We start from the raw sequence: 23,085 nt of genomic DNA on the forward strand, positions 1-23,085 counted from the left end.
ACTGATGAGAGTTCAGATGGCCAGAAAGATGATGATGGTGACTTTGTCATTGTGAGCTTTGCAGGTAAAACCATTAGATCTGCTAGGCCTTGTTTAAGAAAATTGTCCTTCAATCTTTGTCAACTATTTACTTTATTTACTTTAAATACACCTTAAATAAGTGATTGTCTAATGGATTTGTCTTGCATTGCAGTTTATGAGATATATATCAATGGCACAATTCACCCCATGGTATTCTCTCCAACCGCACAACTTACACCACACCGGGGGCAAGTTGTGCATCAAGACAACTTTTTTTCCGAAAGCTTTATTTCTTCAACAGTTTATTCCAGATCCAAAGTTTTTATTGCCAGGGATGCACAACACTCTGAAATATATGTACATATTTGAGTTGGAGACTTTACTGTCAAGGCCTTACTTTAAAGTCACTTTGAGTGAAAAGTTGCACAACTTAGGCCACTCTCCCCTAAATGAATCGTGATATTATTATCACACTTTTTTAATCGTCGAGTATTTATAGATGTTCATGTCAGCATGGGCAACATACACAGGCGTTGAGCTGTAGTGGTCAAAGGGCAGGCTTTAGTCATTGTTGACTGAGCGGTCAGGGTTCTGCCTGTGGTTCACTGGTGGTTAAGTCAATGGTGATTATGCTACTAATGCTGAGCTGTGGTTGTGACATACTGAGCTTGTTTGTTATGTGTTGGAGTTAGAGGTTGAAAGTGCATCAACACACTTTGTCATTCAGAGGGCTCAGTGACAGACTGTTTACTGTTGCAGGGGGGGTATCCAAGGGAGGGGGGGGGGGGCTTGGGGAGGTACAGTCTGAGTACTCTTCAATACACATTTGAGGAATTTAACCTTTAACATACAGGAGTAATACAAGATAAATACAATGTTTCCTATTACATTAATAAGCATTCCAACATTCAATATCTGCCACCACACTGTTTAACTGGTTTTAGGGTCTTTTGCAATGCAGAGCGGCGGAAGATTGAAATGATGAAAGACTACAGAATAAATACTTAATTGAACATGCCGTGAGCATCGGGTGGTGTGTGTGTTACGGTGCAACATGTGACACGGAAAAAGGGGTGATTGGTCGAGAAGGGGTTTGTAAACGTGTGTGTGTGTGTGTTTGTGTGTGTGTGTGTGTGTGTGTGTGAGGGGTGGTGCTAGAGGGCCAGCACAAAGGGCAGAGGGTTATTTCTCTGAAAGTACACTGTAAATCTCTGTCTTTTCTGCAGGATCCCGGTCAGGATGAGAACAGCGCTGCTCTTTGTTTCTCTCCTGCCTGCTCTGACAGCGATAGCAGGGGCAGCACCAGGTAGGAAAACAATCCATTTAGAAGGCGTTTTTTATGCAACCGTTCCTGTGTATGGCATGGTATATAAAGGTCATTTGCACACTTTTTATAGTGTCTTAACAGCGCAAGGATTGCTAAGAACAATTAAACCAAAATGACATATGATGAAGGCAAATCCTCATTGTTCCAGTGGTCAACTTTTCATGAGCTACTGTACCAACAACAGCTTTGTAGGACCTGGACGATAAAAGAACTTGTAGGAACTGGACGACAAAGGATTTTTCCAAAGCCAAAGTTTTGAAGACAGTTTTGTTTTTTGTAGTTGTTTAAATATTACTTATTATTGTTACTGTGGGGTCTTTGGGTTTGGTATCCAATGTTGAAAAACCTTTGAGAGCATCTAATGCATCCATCCAGTAGACACTTAATTTCGGACACGACCACAGAATATGATGAGGGCCCACTCACACTAGGGCCATTTGCCTGTTCCGTGCTGCAGGAAGATTCTGCACGATTCCCCCCCCCCCCCCCCTACCCACTCCCCCCGCTTGCCCGTGGTCACACTGCTCGTGGCCTGGGACACGATTGCACCTTGCCTACGTCACCGTGCGTGTTTAGGATTCGGAGCGTAGTCGACTTGTAGGCTATACGACTGTGTGAATATTTTCATCCGGCCAAATTTGCATCAAATATTCCACTTCCTAATTAGAGCAACGAGAATCCTTAATCTATTGTTTTTTTTTTTTAAATGTAGCCTTGACGTAATAGGTCGCGATGGACAGTCTCATATTTGTGCAGCACGCTGTTTATTATTAATATAACGGCCCGTCATCAGACCATACGTACCGGATGGTTTTATACACATCGATCGCTCCATCAAGTAATCCAAGTCAGAACTTTTTGTATGGGCAGAGATCGTTTTTTTAAGTGTCTTTATAAAGTTTCTTGTTAAACCTTAGTGTAGGCTACTGTTTCCTTATCACCGGGCCGCGGAGTCCCGTTGTGTGTTATGTGTTCGTCTCCACCGCCATGCGTAAAGACAGTATTATGACAGCTGACGGGAGGAAAAAGAAAAAAATCATCTGACGAACGTGAGTAAACACGAAAACCTTTTTGCTTTGCTTTCTGCGCTCACCTATTTAACTCTCTCCCTCTTTTACTAGCCCACACCTAGGCCTACACACACGTTAATTCTCACACATTTTATGTAGTTACAGTCCAAGTGGTGGGCAATTCTGGTGCCGACTAGAAAGGCAGCGGTCGACGTTAACGGACAATGCATCCTTAATAAATTCACGTCAGGAACGCCGCCTGTGTGCTTCCTTGTGCGCGTGTCATCTCATTAGCATCTGTACTTTGGCCACGGCACACCTCTCCCAAGTGTGCCGTGGCCAAGGGGCTGTCCACATTTTCTCAACGGATTATATGAGCCTGTTTGGTTCCATTCAAATGTCACTTGTGGAGTTCTTAAATATCTAATTTTCCACCTGAACTCTCTCCAGATACTAGAACTGGTCACTAAAGGTGCTTCTTCACAAGCCTGTCCCCAGGTTTCAGTAGTAATGGTTGTGCCAATTTCAGTCTCAATTGTAACCTTGCCAAACTACTGGTCCTTTTAACATACAAAAGCCACACTTGTTGTATCAACAGCAGGGAGCGCTGACCTTGTTGTGTCCGTGAAAAATGGCAAAATCCGAGGGGAACAAGTGACGCTGAAAGGCACCGAGAGGAGAGCCAAGCAGTTCCTGGGAATCCCCTTTGCCCGGCCCCCAGTGGGATCACTCCGCTTTGCTGCTCCCCTAGACGCAGAGCCCTGGGAGGGGGAGAGAGATGGCACACAGCAGCCGCCCATGTAAGAGTGCATGGTAGACACCAAAAGGTGGAACAAAACATTACAAGATTTGCTCTGTAATTGCAGAGGTGTAATGTAATGTGGTGGCAGATATTGAATGTTGGAATGCTTATTAATGTAATAGGAAACATTGTATTTATCTTGTATTACTCCTGTATGTCTAAGGTTAAATTCCTCAAATGTGTATTGAAGAGTACTCAGACTGTACCTCCCCAACCCCCCCCCTCCCTTGGATACCCCCCCTGCAACAGTAAACAGTCTGTCACTGAGCCCTCAACCACCCCCTCCCCCGACTGCCAATTGAAGCACACAACACTATTCTTCATGCTGATCTGACTTGTATTTAAAGGCCAGGACACACCGGCCCGATAATCGCCGTTGTAGAGTCGGGAGGGGGCGGGGACACAAATCTGTTTGGTGTGCCGTGAAATTGAACATGTTCAATCGGCGGCGGGCAGTCTTTCAGTTGGAGCAATTTGATTTGTGGAGGGCTAGCGAATCAGTGAAGCCCGGAAGTGAGGCGGGTAGCACAAACAGCTAACAACAGTTAGCAATCGTTTTAATGTGTTTGTTTGTTTCGTTCAGCGAGTACTCACATGCATCAACCTTTGTTGACTGCTCGACACCATGCTCAACACTCTCTGCTAAAAATGGTGCTCTTTAAGGTCCATAAATATAAATACGTATTTCTATCTAGGGTTGCGTTCCGAATCGCATACTTTCTACTATATAGTATGTAGAAAAAAGATTTAGGATGTCCCGATTCTTGTGGCCAGATTTAGGATGGTTAGATGTACCCGGATGTCCTACTTCATGCGGCCAAGATTGTTAGTGTTGAAAAGTGCATCCTATTGGGGCGATTCTGACCCACAATCCAGTGCGCACGTGAAGTGACGTCACATCGACGAAGCCTCCAGACCATGGTTGCGTTCCGAATCGCATACTCTTTCTTTTTTCTATTCTACATACTACATCCGACGATAAAAATAATCTAGTTAGGATGCAGTAGGCATACTATTGGGACATACTTTACTCTCTTATATCATCATAACATTGCGCCTTGATCTTGCCTCTTGCTTTTATATCCGTCGCATCCCCGTTTGTTTTCATATGGAGGCTTCGTCGATGTTACGTCACTTCACGTGTGCACTGGATTGTGGGTCAGAATTTCCCAAATAGGATGCACTTTTCAACACTAACAATCTTGGCCGCATGAAGTAGGACATCCGGGTACTTCTAACCATCCTAAATCTGGCCACAAGAATCGGGACATCCTAAATCTTTTTTCTACATACTATATAGTAGAAAGTATGCGATTCGGAACGCAACCCATATGAAAACAAACGGGGATGCGACGGATATAAAAGCAAGAGGCAAGATCAAGGCGCAATGTTATGATGAAATAAGAGAGTAAAGTATGTCCCAATAGTATGCCTACTGCATCCTAACTAGATAATGTTTATCGTCGGATGTAGTATGTAGAATAGAAAAAAGAAAGAGTATGCGATTCGGAACGCAACCTATGTTTATGGTCTAGAGAGCCGTCCCATCATTTCCGGCTTCCGTATTTTTTCGGGCCACAATACAGATTAGCGCCGCCTGCTGTTATGGAGACATTACGTCCCGCGCAAGCGCAGAGCGTACGGAAAGTCAGCAGTCGGTTTGGTGTGTTCTTTGCACTTTTTCGTCCGCGACGGGAAGACTGGAGCTCCCTGAATCGGCAGTCTCCATTTGCGGGTAGTCGGACTGGTGTGTCCTGGCCTTAAGATGTGACTTGCCATCTGATCGGGGCCATTCTGCTCAGAAAGTCATTGCGGGGCTTGCTGGGTCGAATGGACCTCCATGTTCAACTTCTTACTGGATAGAACATGAAGCCTCTGTTGTTTGATTGAATACTCCTTGCTTGATTATTAATACACTTTGTTTGATTATTACAGTCTTAAGGCCAGGACACACCGGCCAGATAATCGCCGTCGTAGTGTCGGTAGGGGGTCGGGACACGAATCTGTTTGGTGTGTGCCGTGACGTCGGCCGACGTAGAGGTAGTCGGGCTTGTTTTGGCCGACCGTCTTTCATTTGGAGCAATTTGATTGGTGGAGGGCTAGCGAATCAGTGAAGCCCGGAAGTGAGGCGGGTAGCACAAACAGCTAACAACAGCTAGCCATCGTTTTAATGTGTTTGTTCGTTTCGTTTTGCGAGTACTCACATGCATCAACCCTTGTTGACTGCTCGACACCATGCTCGACACTCTCTGCTAAAAATTGTGCTCTTATGATCCATAAATATAAATACGTATTTCTATCTATGTTTATGCTCTAGAGAGCTGTCCCATCATTTCCGGCTTTCGTATTTTTTCGGGCCACAATACAGATTAGCGCCGCCTGCTGTTGTGGAGACATTACGTCCCGCGCAAGCGCAGAGCGTACGGAAAATAAGCAGTCGTCTCGGTGTGTTTTTTGACCGCGACGGAAAGACTGGAGCTTCCTGAAACGGCGACTCCAGTTTTTGGGTAGTCGGAACGTGTCGGACTGGTGTGTCCTGGCCTTTAAGATCTCACTTTTCTCACTACATGTAACAAACTACATTTACTCAAGTAGCTACTTTACTTGAGTACAGGTTTGAGGCACTTGTACTGTACTTAACTTGACTATTTTATTTTCATGCTACTTTATAATCCACTACAATTCAGTGGAATTTTTAAAAACTTTTTGCTCCCCTACATTTCTTTGATAGTTTAAGTTACTAGTTAATTTACACATTAAGATTTTAGCACACGAAACATATGAAGAGTTAAAATAAAAAAATATATAAAATATTATATACTGTACAACCCAACAGTATGTAGGCCTAAAAGCACATATGAAAAAAGAAAATGCAAAATGTCATGGTTCCAATATCCCTATTTGAGAATCTGCTGGTTTCTCTTTTAATAATCTTAATAAAAAATTAAATCCACAATGTAGTTTTCAGCTACTCTTTACACCTTTGTCTAGATGACACACACACACACACACACACTTTTCTTTCTTTCCATCTCCCCAGGTGTATCCAGGATCCAGAAATAGTTGTAAATGTCTCTAGGAGCATGTCCATGCAATACACCCCACCACAGATTTCAGAGGACTGTCTGTATCTGAACGTTTACACTCCAGCCAATGCGACAAAAGGTGACAGACTACCGGTGGGTTAAAGAGACAGCTTGTGTGTATTCATGTAAAAGCGTGGACAAATGACAGAATCGAACATGTTGACAAAATGTACAGTGTCGATGCAACAGCCGCCCTGCATTAAAGACTCACTTTGTGAAGGGAGCCACTAACTTCTGACGTTGCTGCACTGCTGTGGATAGTAATATCAAGTGTTTATGTTATATGGTCTGAATGCTTTAAAGGAGGAAATGCTGATTCTGGAGAACGCTTGTTCAAAATCAGTGAAAATGTATGAATGATGATCAATGCATACACACTGTTTACAGTATTTAATGGACACACCTTTTAAGTGACTCTAAAAAGAACAGTCTTGTAAACATGTATTTAGTGTAATGCATGGCCCCTTGGGGGCGGGACTCGATAAGCCTTAGGCTTCTTCCGTCACCCTTCGGACAACACAAATTAAGATGTATGATGTGAAAGAGATAATTGTGTATTGTGTGGAATTGTCCGAAAGAATAATAATAAATAAATAAATGATGCCTGTGTTGTGTTTGTGTTCCCAGGTGATGGTGTGGATCCATGGAGGAGGTCTGTCAAACGGTGCAGCCTCTCAGTATGACGGCGCCCCGTTAGCCGCCTATGAAAACATAGTGATGGTCGTTATACAGTATCGCCTCGGCATTCTGGGATTCCTGAGGTAAGGAATAGTGTTGTTTGACACACTTCTGTCACTGCTTTCAAAAAAAGGAATAATAAACTATGAGAAAAGTTTGAAAGTATGTGATTAAAGCAACACATCCTGACTTTTCCTGTTCCCAAAGCACTGGTGACGAACACGCCCGGGGTAACTGGGGTTTCTTGGATCAGCTGGCAGCCCTGAGATGGGTCCAGGCAAATATTGAGGCCTTCGGCGGAGATCCACAAACAGTCACAGTCGCAGGAGAATCTGCAGGAGGCATCAGTGCATCCATACTGGTAAAAATGTTATATATAAAACGAATCCATGCAGTGGTGTGCACAGAGGGAGATGCAGTGGGGGCAACCGTGCCTAAATGTCCCTTTTTCAAATCATTGTTCGGCTAGTTGGACTTCCACACTTGCCCTCTGATCCTCCTCGACATTTTATTTTTATTTTTTATCATGTCCATTTGTGAAGTGATTGTATACACATTTTCCCCAATAAACAGACTCTGTCTCCACAAGCAAAAGGACTGTTCCAGAGGGCGATTTTTCAAAGTGGCGTATCAACCCTTGGCAGCTACACTACAAGCCAACCTTTGGGTCCTACCAAGGTACTGCAAGATGAGTAGATTAACAGGAATTTAGGCCAACAAAATCAATATGCTTAATACTTTTTTAGGAATGATACTTTGACATTTTGACCTTGATTTTCAGTCTTGTTTGTTTGCAGCACTATTTTTAACACTGGACATAATGAAAATTAAGTGGAGTCTTGAAAGCAATATATTAATCTTATAGCATTTAACAATGTATGTACACCAGAGTAAAATAATAGATTTACATTTTTAATATAGATTTACTTTGTACTTGTGTTTCACTCATCTCTTCCTTATTACTAGATTGCTGCCAGCCATGCTGGATGTGACCGCAGTAGCACAGAGGAACTGGTCCAATGTATGAAGGGAAAAAACCAAGAGGAGTTGGTTGAAGCAACCAAAAAGGTAAAAGGTCTTTTGAAGATATACAACATACTGTAGATGTTACAGGGGTATTTAGCTTAACGTGTGTGTTTTATTCTTACCTGCAATTGTTTTTTTATCCTTCCAACTTTTTAATTATTCAATTTAAGGGAAGAGACCAAAGTAAAGCAGAACACGTGTGATGAGAAAACTAGGATTAACCTACACCAAAGTAAATAAATAAATAAAAGTAGCAAGTTGAGAATGACTTGATTCCTGACATCATATCAAAAGCAATCAGCCTTATTTATAAATAAACATGCTGTTAATGTTATGCAGTACTATTTTTTTTGCATACCCTAGAACTACAGAGAGGGGCAACACGCGTATAGAAATAGGATAGAAGTTTGTCTAGTTTCAGTGTAAGGCAAGGCAAGGCAAGGCAAGGCAAGTTTATTTATATAGCACAATTCAGACACAAGGCCACTCAAAGTGCTTTACAGGGGCAAGATTAGAATACATAAAACACATTATAAAACATTTAAAAGCGAATAAAAGAAGCAAATAACAAAAAATGAAAACTCGATTTAAAAACATTTAAAAGCAAATAAAAGAAGCAAATAAAATGAAAATTGCAGGTTAAAATGGAAACAAAAAAGTCTTCAGACTCGATTTAAAAGAACTGAGAGTTGCAGCAGACCTCAAGTTCTCTGGGAGTTTGTTCCAGATTGTTGGTGCATAATAACTAAAAGCTGCTTCTCCTTATTGTAAAAAAATGCTCCATCAGAATTTCAAGTGTCAAGCCTAATTTTTGCCACAAGATAGCAGACTGCTGCTAAACAGCCATTGAGAGTGTGGTACCCATAGACATTATAAAGGATCCTTTATAATGTCTATGGTGGTACCCCCTCATCCGCTTGGCCAGTGTTGCACTGATGTTGATGAATAACAGTTAGTGTGGCCCTGTGTTCAGATGAGGATTTACCTGGGAGCCGTGGTGGATGGAGAGTTTCTGACGGACACAGCAGAGGAGCTCCTGAAGAAGAAAGAAGTGCTGAAGGTCCCAGTCATGATGGGGATAACCAACCATGAGTTTGGATGGATTCTGCCTCAGGTCACTCACACACTTCTCAATGCTTTCATTTTAAAATAATGTTCAGATATGATGTACTTTTCCCCAGCCTCTTTGCCTTTATAGCCTCGGTAAACCTGCTCTAAAATAATAATAAATCAATATATGCAGGGGCAGCCTTAACGATCTGGGGGCCCAATTCAAGACCTAGTGTGGGGCCCCCCACTTTTTTTGTATTTTCTTGAAAAAAAAAAATCTTAATTTTTTATTATTATTTTTTTTTTAAACATATTTCTTGTGCATGCTTGTGCATGCTTCCCGCAAAAAGAAAACAGATTGTAGAGTTTTATGAGATGATGGGCCACTGGGTGCAGACTCTTAAAGGGCCCCCCCACTCCTACCTATCCAGTCAGGTACACTGACTTTTCAGCACATATACAATTAATGGTAAAACATATTAATGAAGTCAGTTTTTCTCACAGGATTTAGGGATACTGTGGGAGGGACCCTGGTCCTTGTTGGGGGGTCCGGGGGCATCCCCCCGGAAGAAAATTTGGGCCTTTTGAATTAAAATGCATCAATCTGGTGCACTTTGAGGGGAAATTTAGAGGCTATATCAAATCCTGAGATGCAGCAGGAACATTATTTTTCAGATTTTTCTTAATCAGGCAGCACTCTTTACTCTGCTACTGTAAAAACAGTACAGTAGATTGGTCTGCAGACTCATGTTCTATGATGGAGAGACTCATTTCAACAGATACAGGGTGGATAGCTACTTTTTATGAACAGCATAGAATTTACACATATAAATCGTAGTATATATGATATCAAAGTTGGCTGTCATATTAAGCGTTTACAAAAACTGATCGAAAATAAAAGTTCATAAATATTATAACTCTTTGTTAACAAAAAACAGTTTGACAAGACTGTGTGTGTGTGTGTGTGTGGCCATATCAAGCGGTCTCAATGGCAATAGTCGTCGTTTTTGTAGAACGTTCGGCCAGAGAACTGCCGTGATTGGTTCAAAATACACTCAACAAAAATATAAACGCAACACTTTTGTTTTTGCTCCCATTTTTCATGAGATGGACTTAAAGATCTAAAATTCATTCCAGATACACAATTGTACCATTTCTCTCAAACATTGTTCACAAATCTGTCTAAATGTGTGATAGTGAGCACTTCTGCTTTGCTGACATAATCCATCCCACCTCACAGGTGTGCCACATCAAGATGCTGATCTGACATCATGATTAGTGCACAGTGCCTTAGACTGTCCACAATAAAAGGCCACTCTGAAATGTGCATTTTTTTGCTTTATTGGGGGTCTGGGGACTCAGAACCAGTCAGTATCTGGTGTGACCACCATTTGCCTCATGCAGTGCAACACATCTTCTTCGCATAGAGTTTATCAGATTGTCGATTGTGGCCTGTGGAATGTTGGTCCACTCCTCTTCAATGGCTGTGCGAAGTTGCTGGAGACGGCTTATGGTGGAGAAATGAACATTCAATGCACGAGCAACAGATCTGGTTGACATTCCTGCTGTCAGCATGCCAATTGCACGCTCCCTCAATGCTTGTGGCATCTGTGGCATTTTGCTGTGAGACAAAACTGCACATTTCAGGGTGGCCTTTTATTGTGGACAGTCTAAGGCACACCTGTGCACTAATCATGATGTCAGATCAGCATCTTGATGTGGCACACCTGTGAGGTGGGATGGATTATCTCAGCAAAGCAGAAGTGCTCACTATCACACATTTAGACAGATTTGTGAACAATGTTTGAGAGAAATGGTACAATTGTGTATCTGGAATGAATTTTAGATCTTTAAGTCCATCTCATGAAAAATGGGAGCAAAAACAAAAGTGTTGCGTTTATATTTTTGTTGAGTGTACTTACTGTGTAATAAGAACCAAAGCATAGCCCCGCCTCATCTTAACCGAATTTCTGAAAGGTTTATCAAACTCAAATGACAATATCTTTCATTTGGAAAGATAAATATGCCTGACTCTTTCCAGATGCTTTACTATCATGCAACTGACTCCTCATATAACATAGTTAGAAGGATTTGGGTTCACAGAGGCTTTAGAGGGTTATTATTTGTTAGTGAACTCATTTTGATTGATGGTGTGTCATGTTGTTCACAGAGCTTCGCCCCTCCTGGCTGGTTCAACGGCATGAACAGAGAGACAGTTCTAGCAGTGATGAACATGTTCAATCCTGCAGGGGTGAGTTCCACATACTGGTTGATGATTATAATTCATTGATTTTTAATTGAAGAGTTTTTTTTCTTTCTTTTTAATATTAATTAATATGTTATTTCAAAAGACAAGTTTTCAAATGTTATTGTTTTATTGACGGTTATATTTATTGTTAAGTTTTTTTGTAATTAGTATGATTTACAATAAAAAAAATATATAACCGAATTGATTGATTTTGTGGGCCATTTTGAGGCAAGCGTACACAAATACCCAGAGAAAGAAGTCTGTCACACACATAAAAAAGTTTAAAAAAAAATAATAGGATTGAAAGAAAAAGGTGAATGGCAGTGGCCCATCCATTGTTAAATATCCCTTTAAATGATCCAACCTTCCTCTACCTGTTCCAGGCCTCTGCTGCCAACGGCCTCATTGCAGACAAATACCTGAAGGAAGCTCACACCCCGGAGGAGATCAGAGACGCGTTCACTGAGATGATGGGAGACCTGCTGATGACGCTGTCTGTGGTCAAGGTGGCCGGATACCACTTAGGTCAGAAGGGTCACAGAGCCAGCATCCAAAACCAATGTCCAACACTGGCACAATTCACACATGATAGATATGTGTTGCTCCTTAACTGTCATTTCGGCTTTGCGTTTTTTTCATTTTATACATCCAAAAATTCCATGTACACTATTGAAAATAGCCGTGAGTCCTACTGTTAATTTTTTTGTTTTCACCAAACATTTAAAGGGGCAGAGTGTAGAATGTATTGCCCTTTTCAGAACAGACTAGGTAGAAATGGATTATACTATTCCTATGTTATGTTTTCATCAGTGTATAAGTGCTTTAAGATAATATAAGTTGTTTTATTTTATTTTATTAGAATGACCCTTTTATATCTAAATAGGAGTTTCTGTTACGGTTTGATACTGGACCCAAGAGCAGACAGAGGCAGAGTAGGATTGATGAAAAAGGTTTATTTAACGAGGTGGGGGAGCAGGTGGTGAGTGGGGAAGCCGGGGGTAGAGAAGCAGGTAGGTAGGCTGGAGGTAGTGGTCCGGGTAACTGCAGGCAGAGGAAAACAGCGTTAGGATTATGATCACAGAAAACTACAAGAAGGCGAGAAACAGAGCGAGGTAAAAGAAACAACTGGAGCCAGTCACGCATAGTTACCATAGTAGTGCATGGTACGATCTGGCGACGACAGCAGGGAAGCCAGAGGTGAAGTAGGTGGGTTGATTGGTGATGCAGACCAGGTGTGAGACAGACAGGGGGAGTGGGAGTGGCAGAAGGAGGAGGAGGAACGCACAGCAGCCAGCTGATCACGACAGGACCCCCCTCCTCAATGGACGCCTCTTGGCGGCCTAGGCTTATCTGAATGGGCCCGGTCTCCTTGACCACCTGGGGAAGAGGTTCAGAGTCCTTGACCACATCCGGATGAGGCTCTGGCTCAGAGAGGGGAACGTTGGGCTGAGGCTCAGGGTCAGTCACTGGAAACGAGGGCTCGGAATCCCCGACAGGAAACAGGAGATGAGGCTCTTGGTCCTTGAACACCTGGGGATGAGGCTCGGGCTCAGGGACGGGAGCATGGAGCTCAAGCACGGGGTCTATTATTTTAAATGAGGGCTCTGAATCCCCGGCTGGAAACTGGGGAAGAGGCTCTTGGTCCTTGACCACCTGGGGATGAGGCTCAGGGTCACAGAGGGGAAACTGGGGATTAATACCCAGGAGGCTCCACGGGCAGATGCACAGAGTCCTTGACGGGCACATGGGGATGAGGCACAGGGTGCTTGACGGGCACATGGGGATTAGGCACAGGGTGCTTGAAAGGCACATGGGGATGGACTGTGTGGCCATTAGAGAGGGGAAGACCAGTCACGAAATCAAGGCCAATGTGAGACCAGGGCCGGCCAGGAACAGGAAGGGGGCGTAGCAGGCCAGCAGAGGGTTGAAGGGAGGACTTGACCCGAGCACAAACCATGCAGGCCAGCTTGAGGCAGGAAGGAGAGAGGATGGTGTCAGGGGGGGCCGATGTGTTCACAGTGTAGAACTGACAAGAGAGGGCGTCTGGCTTGACGTTGCGGGACCCGGGCCGGTAGGTGAGGGTGAAATTAAACCGCCCAAAAAACAGGGACCACCGGGCTTGGCGGGAACTTAGGCGCTTAGCTGTCTGGATGTAAGACAAATTCTTGTGGTCGGTCCAAACCACGAACGGCTGTTCTGCCCCCACAAGCCAGTACCGCCATTCCTCCAACGCCAGTTTCACAGCCAGCAGTTCTCTGTCACCCACATCATAGTTACGCTCAGCAGGAACCAGCCGGTGAGAGAAAAAAGCGCAGGGGTGAATCTTCTCATCAGAAGCTGAGCGCTGGGACAGGACCGCCCCCACCCCAGTGTCAGATGCATCAACCTCCACGATGAAGTGCCTGGAGGGGTCCGGTTAGATGAGAATGGGGGCAGACGAGAAAAGCCTTTTAAGGCCAGAGAAGGCAGCGTCCGCCTCAGGCGTCCAGGCAAATGGGAGGGCAGGAGAGGTGAGACGGGTGAGAGGGGCTGCAACCCTGCTGTAATCACGGATGAACTTCCGGAAAAAATTGGCAAATCCCAGAAACTGCTGCAGTTTCTTGCGGGAATCGGGGATGGGCCAGTCTGTCACTGCACTGACCTTCTCGGGAGAGGTCCACACCTTCCCGCTCTCAATGCTGAACCCCAGGAAGGATACAGAGGTGACACTGAACTCACACTTCTCGGCCTTCACATATAACTTGTTCTCCAACAGCCGCTGAAGAACTTGCCGGACATGCTGGACGTGTTCCTCCTGGTTGCGAGAAAAAATAAGGATGTCGTCTAAATAGACAAAAACTGAGCGGTTGAGAAAGTCCCGGAGGACGTCGTTTATCAGGTTCTGGAACACAGCAGGGGCATTAGTTAGGCCGAAAGGCATGACGAGGTACTCAAAGTGGCCGAGGGGGGTGTTAAAGGCCGTCTTCCATTCATCGCCTTCACGGATACGCACCAGGTGGTAGGCATTGCGTAGGTCCAATTTAGAGAAGACTGTAGCGCCCTGCAGCGGCTCGAATGCGGAACTGATGAGGGGCAAGGCAAACTTGTTCTTGACTGTAATGTTATTGAGTCCCCTGAAATCAATACATGGGCGAATTGACTTGTCCTTTTTGTCCACAAAAAAGAAACCTGCACCAACAGGAGAAGAGGAGGGTCTCATGAGGCCAGCCGAAAGAGAATCCTTAATATACTTCTCCATGGACTCCCTCTCAGGACAGGACAAGTTATACAGGCGACTACTGGGCAAAGGGGCGCCGGGGAGGAGATCAATGGCACAGTCATAGGGGCGATGAGGGGGCAGGGTGAGCGCACAACACTTACTAAACACCTCTCCCAGGTCATGATAATGTGAGGGAACCAAGGAGAGGTCGGGGGTTCCTGTGGCATTGGAACAACTCCCTCTGCTGGAGACAGGGCAGATTGTAAGCAGGTGGAATGGCAAAAAGTGCTCCAACTCACCACCTTGCCAGAAGACCAGTCAAATTGGGGATTGTGCCGCTTGAGCCAGGGGTGACCCAGAACCAGGGGAGTAAGGGGAGACAGGATGACATGAAACTGAAGCATCTCGTGGTGATTACCCGAAACAATTAACTCAAGGGGCTTAGTACGGTGAGTAATAAGAGCCAGGTGGCGGCCATCTAAGGCGTTAACATTTAAGGGAGAGGGTAATTGTTCCAAACTAATGCCAACCTGAGACGCGAAGCCGGCGTCAATGAAGTTCTCCTCCGCTCCAGAATCCACCAAGGCCGATACAGGAAAGGGATGACCGAGGGACAGGAGAGTGGCATCCAGCAGTGAGCGAGAACAGTGAGGAACGGGGACGGAGGGGGCATGGCTCAGCAAGGCCCCGAGTCTCACGGCTGAGCCCTGTCCTTTGGGCAGTGACGGACAGGTGGAGATGAGATGCCCGGGCAGCGCACAGTACAGACACACTCCGGTCTTAATCCGATGACGCCGCTCTGCCTGGGTGAGACGTGTGCGCCCCAACTGCATGGGTTCCTCTTCAGTGACAGCACGTGTCACGGGAGCAGAGAGGGCAGTTTCAGGGAAGTGTGGAGAATGCCGGGGGCACGGAGCTGCCCGTCTTCTCCCTACGCTGCTCGCGTAGGCGATTATCCAGCCGGATGGAAAGGGAGATCATTCCATCGAGAGTGTCAGCCTCCTCCCTAGTAGCCAGCTCATCCTTGATTGACTCACTGAGGCCGGAAAGACAAAGCCCACGTAGAGACTTGTCGTTCCAGCCCGACCTGGCTGCATAGGTCCTGAACTCGACGGAGAACTCAGCTACACTGCGGAAGCCCTGACGTAATGAAACAAGCCGCTTGGCGGCGTTCCCTCCCTCTACTGGGTGATCAAACACTTTCCTCATCTCAGCTACAAAAAGGTCAAAATTGTCATTAACTGGGGAATCACTGTCCCATAATGCTGAAGCCCACGCTAGTGCATTACCCTTAAGTGACCCCATAATGTAAGCGATCTTAGCCTTTTCAGTGGGGTAGGTGAGGGGCTGCTGACTGAAAACTGGGGAACACTGGATCAAAAAAACTCTGCACGTACCCATGTCCCCAGCGTAGCGCTCCGGCGCAGGAATGAAAGGCTCACGAGCTCGTGGCAGGTGTGACGGGAGAGTGGGAGCAGGCGGAGGTGCCGCTGGCAGTGGAAGCGCTGTGATGTGGGAGGCCAGTAAGTCCAATTGCGCACCCATCTGTGTGACTCGGGTAGCGAGATTCTTAAAGGCTTCCATAGCGTCCCAGAGGGCTTTGCTGTGGTCCGCGACCTGAGAGCCTTGGGCGGCGAGAGCTCCGCGGATACTGTCCATGTCCGCTGGGTCCATCTTGGCCAGATCGTTCTGTTACGGTTTGATACCGGACCCAAGAGCAGACAGAGGCAGAGTAGGATTGATGAAAAAGGTTTATTTAAAGAGGTGGGGGAGCAGGTGGTGAGTGGGGAAGCCGGGGTTAGAGAAGCAGGTAGGTAGGCTGGAGGTAGTGGTCCGGGTAACTGCAGGCAGAGGAAAACAGCGTTAGGATTATGATCACAAAAAACTACAAGAAGGCGAGAAACAGAGCGAGGTAAAAGAAACAACTGGAGCCAGTCACGCATAGTTACCATAGTAGTGCATGGTACGATCTGGCGACGACAGCAGGGAAGCCAGAGGGGAAGTAGGTGGGTTGATTGGTGATGCAGACCAGGTGTGAGACAGACAGGGGGAGTGGGAGTGGCAGAAGGAGGAGGAGGAACGCACAGCAGCCAGCTGATCACGACAGTGTTCACCCCATACGGAGGCCGCCATGTTTCTACAGTAGCACGTAACAGACAAACTTAACGACCTTACGCGTTTTTTAAAATATATATATAGAGGGTGTCCTGGTGCACCTCCTAGAAGAGAAAGAAGAAGTACTATAGAATAAATAACTGAATACATCATCACTTGATGTCGTGGAAAGACTTGAGGCAGTGGTGGATGATTCCATCTTTAGAAACTAGCTTCTTGTCCCTGAAGGCCACGGTAGCTTCTGTAAATTAATCAAAAGGGAGGGGTTACCAATTGAGCGTTGAAATCTAGGACTTTCACCACCTGATGCCACTTAATATTCAGGTATTACACACTGCACCTTTAAGGAAAGCAGCCCTTAATAGTGTAAATGCATGGCCCTGCAGTGAACTACGATAATTACCTGCAAGGTCTAGCTAATTCCTCTAGTGTTTTAACCTTCATCACAGCCCCAAGCAAACACACAACTCTTGACCTTCTCTCCTCTGTGTATTTAGATGCCGGTGTTCCTGTTTACATGTATGAGTTTGTGTACCAAGCCCAGATACACAAACACAGCAGACCCAGCTTTGTGAAGGCAGATCATGCAGACGATGTGGGCTTCATGTTCGGTGGATGTTTCTGGAATGGACACATCAAAATCACAGGTGGGGTCCGGTGGAATATGCTAACCATTATATATAGTTAGCAGAAAAAGTAAGGAGGTTTGTGTTTGGTCGAGTATTTCTTTGTTGTAACAATGCTTCTTGGCAATACATCTTATACCGTTGGAAAGAGCGTTTTTTCCCTTTTTAACTGGTGACACATTTGCTTTTGTGGGTTGAGCAGCAGAGGTGAGTATGTGAATTGTGCCCATGAAAAACTTGCCAAATCTTCTCTGCCAATACAGTTATATACAGTATATTTACTTATAGATCAGACATGGTCATTTCATGCCCCAAGCTCTGGGACTTGGTCATAAATAAGAGAATGAGCGGGTGGGAGACTAATCACTCAGATAATGGAATTTTCAGTGTTTGATTTTGTTTGTGTGCATTTGTGTCTTCAGGCAACATAACCAAGGAAGATGAAAGTCTTTGTAGGACCATGATGGGCTACTGGGCCAACTTTGCCCGCACTGGGTGAGTAGTACACACTGAGAACAGCTATATCAGTGACACAGCTCAGCAACATGGAACTTTTCTTTGCAGTACATGTTTTTACTTTGGTTGCAAGTACACCAACGGAAGGAAATGCACATGTCTATATGAACATGTGGTATAGAGGCTAAGCCCACACTTTAAGCCCAGAGAGGCTATACCATGGATTACCTTTTTGATGCACTTTCACCTTATCTCCTGAATGAAAGTCTGAGTCTTACTTGCAATTAAAAACATTTGTTAAGTTTATAAACACTTTCCTTAACTCTTATATGTTCAACAACGCACAAACAAGGACTCTTACTGCAGCGGGTGTGTGGCGCGACATAACTGTGTGTGGTCAAAAACTCTTTGTCTTTTCCCGGGTAGAAACATCAGTGGAACCAAAGTTTGGTTCCTGCTGATACCTATGTTGCTCTTACACATGGTGTACTGAGCAATGGGAAAGTAAAATACATGATGGAACATTTTTCCTTTTTTCAATTTATGCAACAAATTTAAATAGACAACGTTGAAATTATATATATGCGCAATTAGTATCCTAGTCATAATACTACACAATAAGGCATTTTCTTTGGACAAACACATGCATACATATTAACAGACATGTTTCTGTAGGCGTATTAAATCAGTAGCAAACATTCTATTTACGTGGATGATTCTATTTGCTTATTCTATTAATAATCTTTGCTGTTTGAATATGTGTCCTCCTCAGCTCCCCCAGCGGTCCTGGTCTGGTGTCTTGGCCCCAGTATGACAGGCAGAAGCAGCAGTACATGGAGCTGGACCTGACCCCCACAGTCAGACACAAACTCAGAGAGGCCAGGGTCCACTTCGCCATGGTGACCCTCCCTCACAAGCTAGCACAGTTAGCAGCAGCAGCAGCAGCAGCAGCAGCCTAACATGGAAACTGACCTGTCTGTGCAAGCTGTCATATTGTTTGTGAAGGTCCCACGTTTGAGCGTTTGTATGCATTATCTCATAAACTAACTGGTGTTGAATTGATTACTGTAGAACCCCTTTGTCTCATCTGTGTCTTCTCTAACTTTTAGTTCAATGTAGGCCTAAGTGTCTTTTTTCTATAAATGTGTTTTGTAACGTAGTCGTGATTAAAGGAATTCCTTTCATTGCAAAGAAATGAATAAATGGGTGTCCTGTTTGAAACACGGATTGACATGGTTTGTAAGCAGTTTGAAATGATTTTTGAGAGAGAACAGAAATCATAAAAGTCAGTGAGTGCGAGCGGTATTTTCTATTGCAATTTGAAATTTAAAATAGATTGACCATACATAGCGATAGATTTGTATGCAAAGTAAAAAGCAAAGTATTCAAACTGGCTTTTTAAAATTGACCATGGAGAAAAATATTATCATCATTGTCTAAGAAATATAATTATTGTGAAAATTTGTATATCTGGATTTACTTCATGTCCTACGGTGGCGCTGAGCATTCACCAAATAAAAAAAAGTTTCACAGATAATGTAGCCGTTAGCACACTCAGGATCTCGTAATTACGAGAACCTTAAGGACCACCCATTCATCAATAACGATGGCTGTGTGTGCACAGACATAATAAAGGGTGGACATATCTTACACTCATTCCTCTGAAAACAGGTCATAATTAACTAGAAATAGGTGTGGGAGCTCCGTAAATATATATTTACACAACTTCAGAGTCCACTATTTATGATAAACCATAAAGGATATGGAAATTTAGGACTGAAATTTTCAAGTATTGTGAGGGTGGAAAGGCACCCTACAGCGATATTGACCCAAACAGAGAACTAAATAAAATATATTAATTTAAATAAAGTAGGCCTATACAAAATACAAAAAAGAGCAAAAATAAAATACTACATGAACAATGAATTCAGCTAAAACAGTTACAGTCAGATGTGTAAAATTCAGAAATCATAGATTCAAATAAACCAAGAGTAGGAAGAGCAGTCATCTTTAAATTGCTCTGCAGAGTATTCCATGAATTAGGGGCACTACATGAAAAGGCAGTTATTCCTAAACTGGAGTTAGCTCGGGGAAATTTAGGGGGAGTAGTCGAGCATGGTAGCCTACTTATGAAGGGTGGATGTTTCCCATGAAGGCATTAAATATAAATAAAAACCAGTGTATATAATATCTCATTAAAAGAGAAGGACAACATGAGTGTTCATGTAAAAATATGTTTTATTTCTCTAATTTAAAACACAAGCTTGCTAGGCAATTGCCTCTTAAAAGAGGACGGGATTATTTAAAAGCAACGTCTTCTTGGTGGTCCAATGTTCTATACTAGGGGGGGGAATACCAAGTTCAGTCTAGTCTCGAGTTGGTTCCTCAGACACAGACAGGAAATCAATGCGTAACTTGCAGCGCGGTACATTTAAAAACACATTCAATACAAAACCACAGCAATCAAAATTATTAAATTAAGGGAAAATCAAACAACAACAGCAAACAATAATACTCAAATGCATAAAATAAAGTTAACCATCCTTACAATCGCATTTTACTCCGAAGAGAAATAAAAGGATTTTACTCTGGCATCTTGTTTACTATCACCGAGTGGGGACATTTGTTTTCATCAGTTTTGACCGGTCCAAGATGGCGCCCGCATTTCTCGCGCTCAACGCCCAACGCGGCGTCTATCCTTTATTATGTCTGTGGCTGTGTCTTGATTCAGGGGTTGCACCCTACGTAGGCTGCATTTGAAGACCGATTGCGTCATAGCGGCGCGCAAAGGCTGTCCCGTTTGCAAGGCTCCTTGCAAGGCTCCTCATATGCGGCCGAGAAATGCAGCCTTCGTTTCACGGTTTTGAAGGCTGCATCAGATGTATCCTTCGTGGCCCAACATATCCCAAGATTCATTGCGTTTTTTTCAGAGGTGGCATAAAATAAAATAAAAAATAACAAAACAGCAACGTGTTGCTCCATCTTCTTAACTTTTATCTTCCTTTCTTTTTTTCTTGTACTTTTTTTTCTTTTCGTCTGGTAGGCAACTTCTTTTTCTTTTTTCCTCTGTTGACAAGGCTGTCTCCGTTGGCAGCAATCAGGGTTGCTAGGCAGCACAGGAGCGGCGAGTCGTCACGCAAGGTAACGGCTTGTTACGTAAACCGGAAATGCTCGTAAACCGAGACCTGCGGAGACCGTCCCGTTTAACAAGGCTCGTTGGCCTTAAAATCGGCCTTCATAGGCTATAGCCTTCATAGACCACGAGACTGCGTCCTACCAAGGCTGCAACCCCTGAATCAAGACACAGCTTATGTGTGTGTGTGTTTGGCCCAATCCCAAATGACTCCCTTGGCACTCCCACTCCGTGAGCGAGTGTCACTCGCTGTGGAGTCACCCTCGCGGCTGTGGAGTGCCACTCGATCATTAATGATACGTTAATCTGCCATTACGACCGCCGAATCGCGGCAGTTAATTAGCGTGCATAATCAAATCAACAAGTGTAAAACAACATGTTCGTTCCGATATTGTAGGCTACCCTCCGGTTCCGTCATTTAGGGCTATGCATAAAAATAATCAATCAAATGTCTGTTTGAGGTAGGAGTACGTTTCATTTATAATTCGGGAAACAAACTCCATGGAACTCTCATTTGTAGGTTGGCTCTTCCATTCCGGACATCATTGATTGGCGGACACCTGTGTCAAACGTAGGGCTGAGCCTCCATCGATGCAGACTCGTGATCGAGGGCTTTATAACCCACTTACACTCGAGGCTCGGTGGTTTGGGACGGCACTCAATATGGCGGGCCCTCCCCGCGAACGCGCAAACGGAGGGATAGTGGATAGGGATAGGGTGTAGGGGGTGGATCTAGATTGGGCCTTTGTGTGCAGACGAGGTGAACCTAGCCATAGGCAAACATAGGCAATTGCCTTGGTTTCCGGACTACAATTGGCCCCATAATCAATACAATTATTTTAAATATTGTAGCGACCCAGCCGAACTATGGGGGGAATTGATGGGGAGTTGTGGGGGGAAGGAGTTGCCCTAGTTCAGCCTGATAGGCCAGTTTGGGTTATGGGGTGGGGACAGCGTGAGAAGTGGGAAGTTGAGCCAACTAGGCGCCAGTTTGGAAAATAAGGCAGAGAAGAAGACACACTCCTACAACCCACAGTTAGCTAACAAGCCACGCCGCTAGAAACCGCAGTTAGCTATCACCCCTTTGTTGTTTTGGGCACTCCTCCAACCCCGGGATTAGCCTGTACACTAGGCACAATAAAGCCCGGTTCTCCGGTTAAACGTCAGCTACTCTGTGTCCTCGTCATTCCGCTAGCTAGCCCCCCCGCGGTGTCGGGCTGTAAACGCTACAATATGTTTTGACTGTTCATTCATTAATCAGCGATCGCATCGGGTAGCCTATACTGAGGGACAGACTTTCGGCTTTACGCCCGTGATCAGCTGCTGAGGTCCGACTGGGCTTTTCTCCTGAACAGTCCCAGTGACTGCATATCTGCGCAAAGTTGACATGGCTATACTCATTGTCATGCCCTCCTTGTAGAGCGTTCTTATGTGTTTGTATGAGTCAAGGATCACACCGAGTTTAAATGACTGCATTTAATCAAAGCATTCAATAAAATTGCGCTCCGTTACAGTGTCAAACAGGAGGTAAAAGCGAACTAGCCCACCGGGCTTTCTGATTGGATGAGGCAACACAGTACGGTGGCTCCGTTGGCTCATAATGAACAAACTGCATATAATTTAACCAAATGCTAATGTAGCCGTTAGCACACTCAGGATCTTGTGATATTATTATTATTATTATTAATTATGAGATCCTTACCTCGTAATTACGAGATCTTTTCTCGTAATTACGAGATCCTGAGTGTGCTAACGGCTACATCAGCTGTGAAACTTTTTTTTATTTGGTGAATGCTCAGCACCACCGTAATATCCAGTTAAAGGTGGGGTATACGATTTCTGATTGGTCAAAGTTAACATGAGCTGACACTTTGACCAATCAGAGCGAGGCTCCGATTCTCTGTTCTTATTGGCTGTTGGGACTGTCCATTCACTTTGGCACGACTTTGTTGGTGTAGAGCGTGTCAGGGAGGGACCAGAGGGACCAAAGAGAAAAAGTGGAGCGGTTGAGGTATTTGGATTCAAATCTTTATCCCATCTGCCATTTTCTCCCCAAATCCTCCACCCCAGCTTTAATGTAGAAGAGTTCTACGAGAATTTCCGACCAGAGCACTTAAACATAAAATATCAATTCTGCACTGCCATACTGGAGCAACGTTGGCTATTGCACACCCAGACAATAATATTTGATGAGCTGGACAGAAACTCCCCTCACATAACCCCACACCCAGTGGCGTGCACAAACATGTTGGGGGGCAGATGCTCAGTGCAAAATAAGGGCACTTTGTGCAGCATAACAACAAGGCAA

At 44.5% G+C, this 23,085-nt stretch overlaps 1 protein-coding gene across 1 annotated transcript; it reads left to right on the top strand.

Moving 5' to 3' along the window:
* Window positions 1-1,260: 1,260 nt before the first annotated feature.
* On the top strand, window positions 1,261-18,603 carry LOC307250607 (fatty acyl-CoA hydrolase precursor, medium chain-like; the record flags this gene model as incomplete). The annotated part of the gene is made up of 13 exons (XM_080027723.1): window positions 1,261-1,327; window positions 2,957-3,158; window positions 6,201-6,339; window positions 6,874-7,007; window positions 7,132-7,285; window positions 7,498-7,602; window positions 7,891-7,992; window positions 8,924-9,064; window positions 11,171-11,251; window positions 11,632-11,773; window positions 17,060-17,209; window positions 17,611-17,683; window positions 18,417-18,603. The coding sequence occupies 13 exons, from the start codon at window positions 1,261-1,263 to the stop codon at window positions 18,601-18,603; spliced, it is 1,677 nt and encodes a 558-aa protein (XP_079883849.1).
* Window positions 18,604-23,085: the final 4,482 nt, after the last annotated feature.

The sequence above is a fragment of the Ammodytes marinus genome (genome assembly GCF_949987685.1).
Source record: "Ammodytes marinus genome assembly, chromosome: 5".
In the NCBI taxonomy this organism is placed as follows: Eukaryota; Metazoa; Chordata; class Actinopteri; order Uranoscopiformes; family Ammodytidae; genus Ammodytes; species Ammodytes marinus.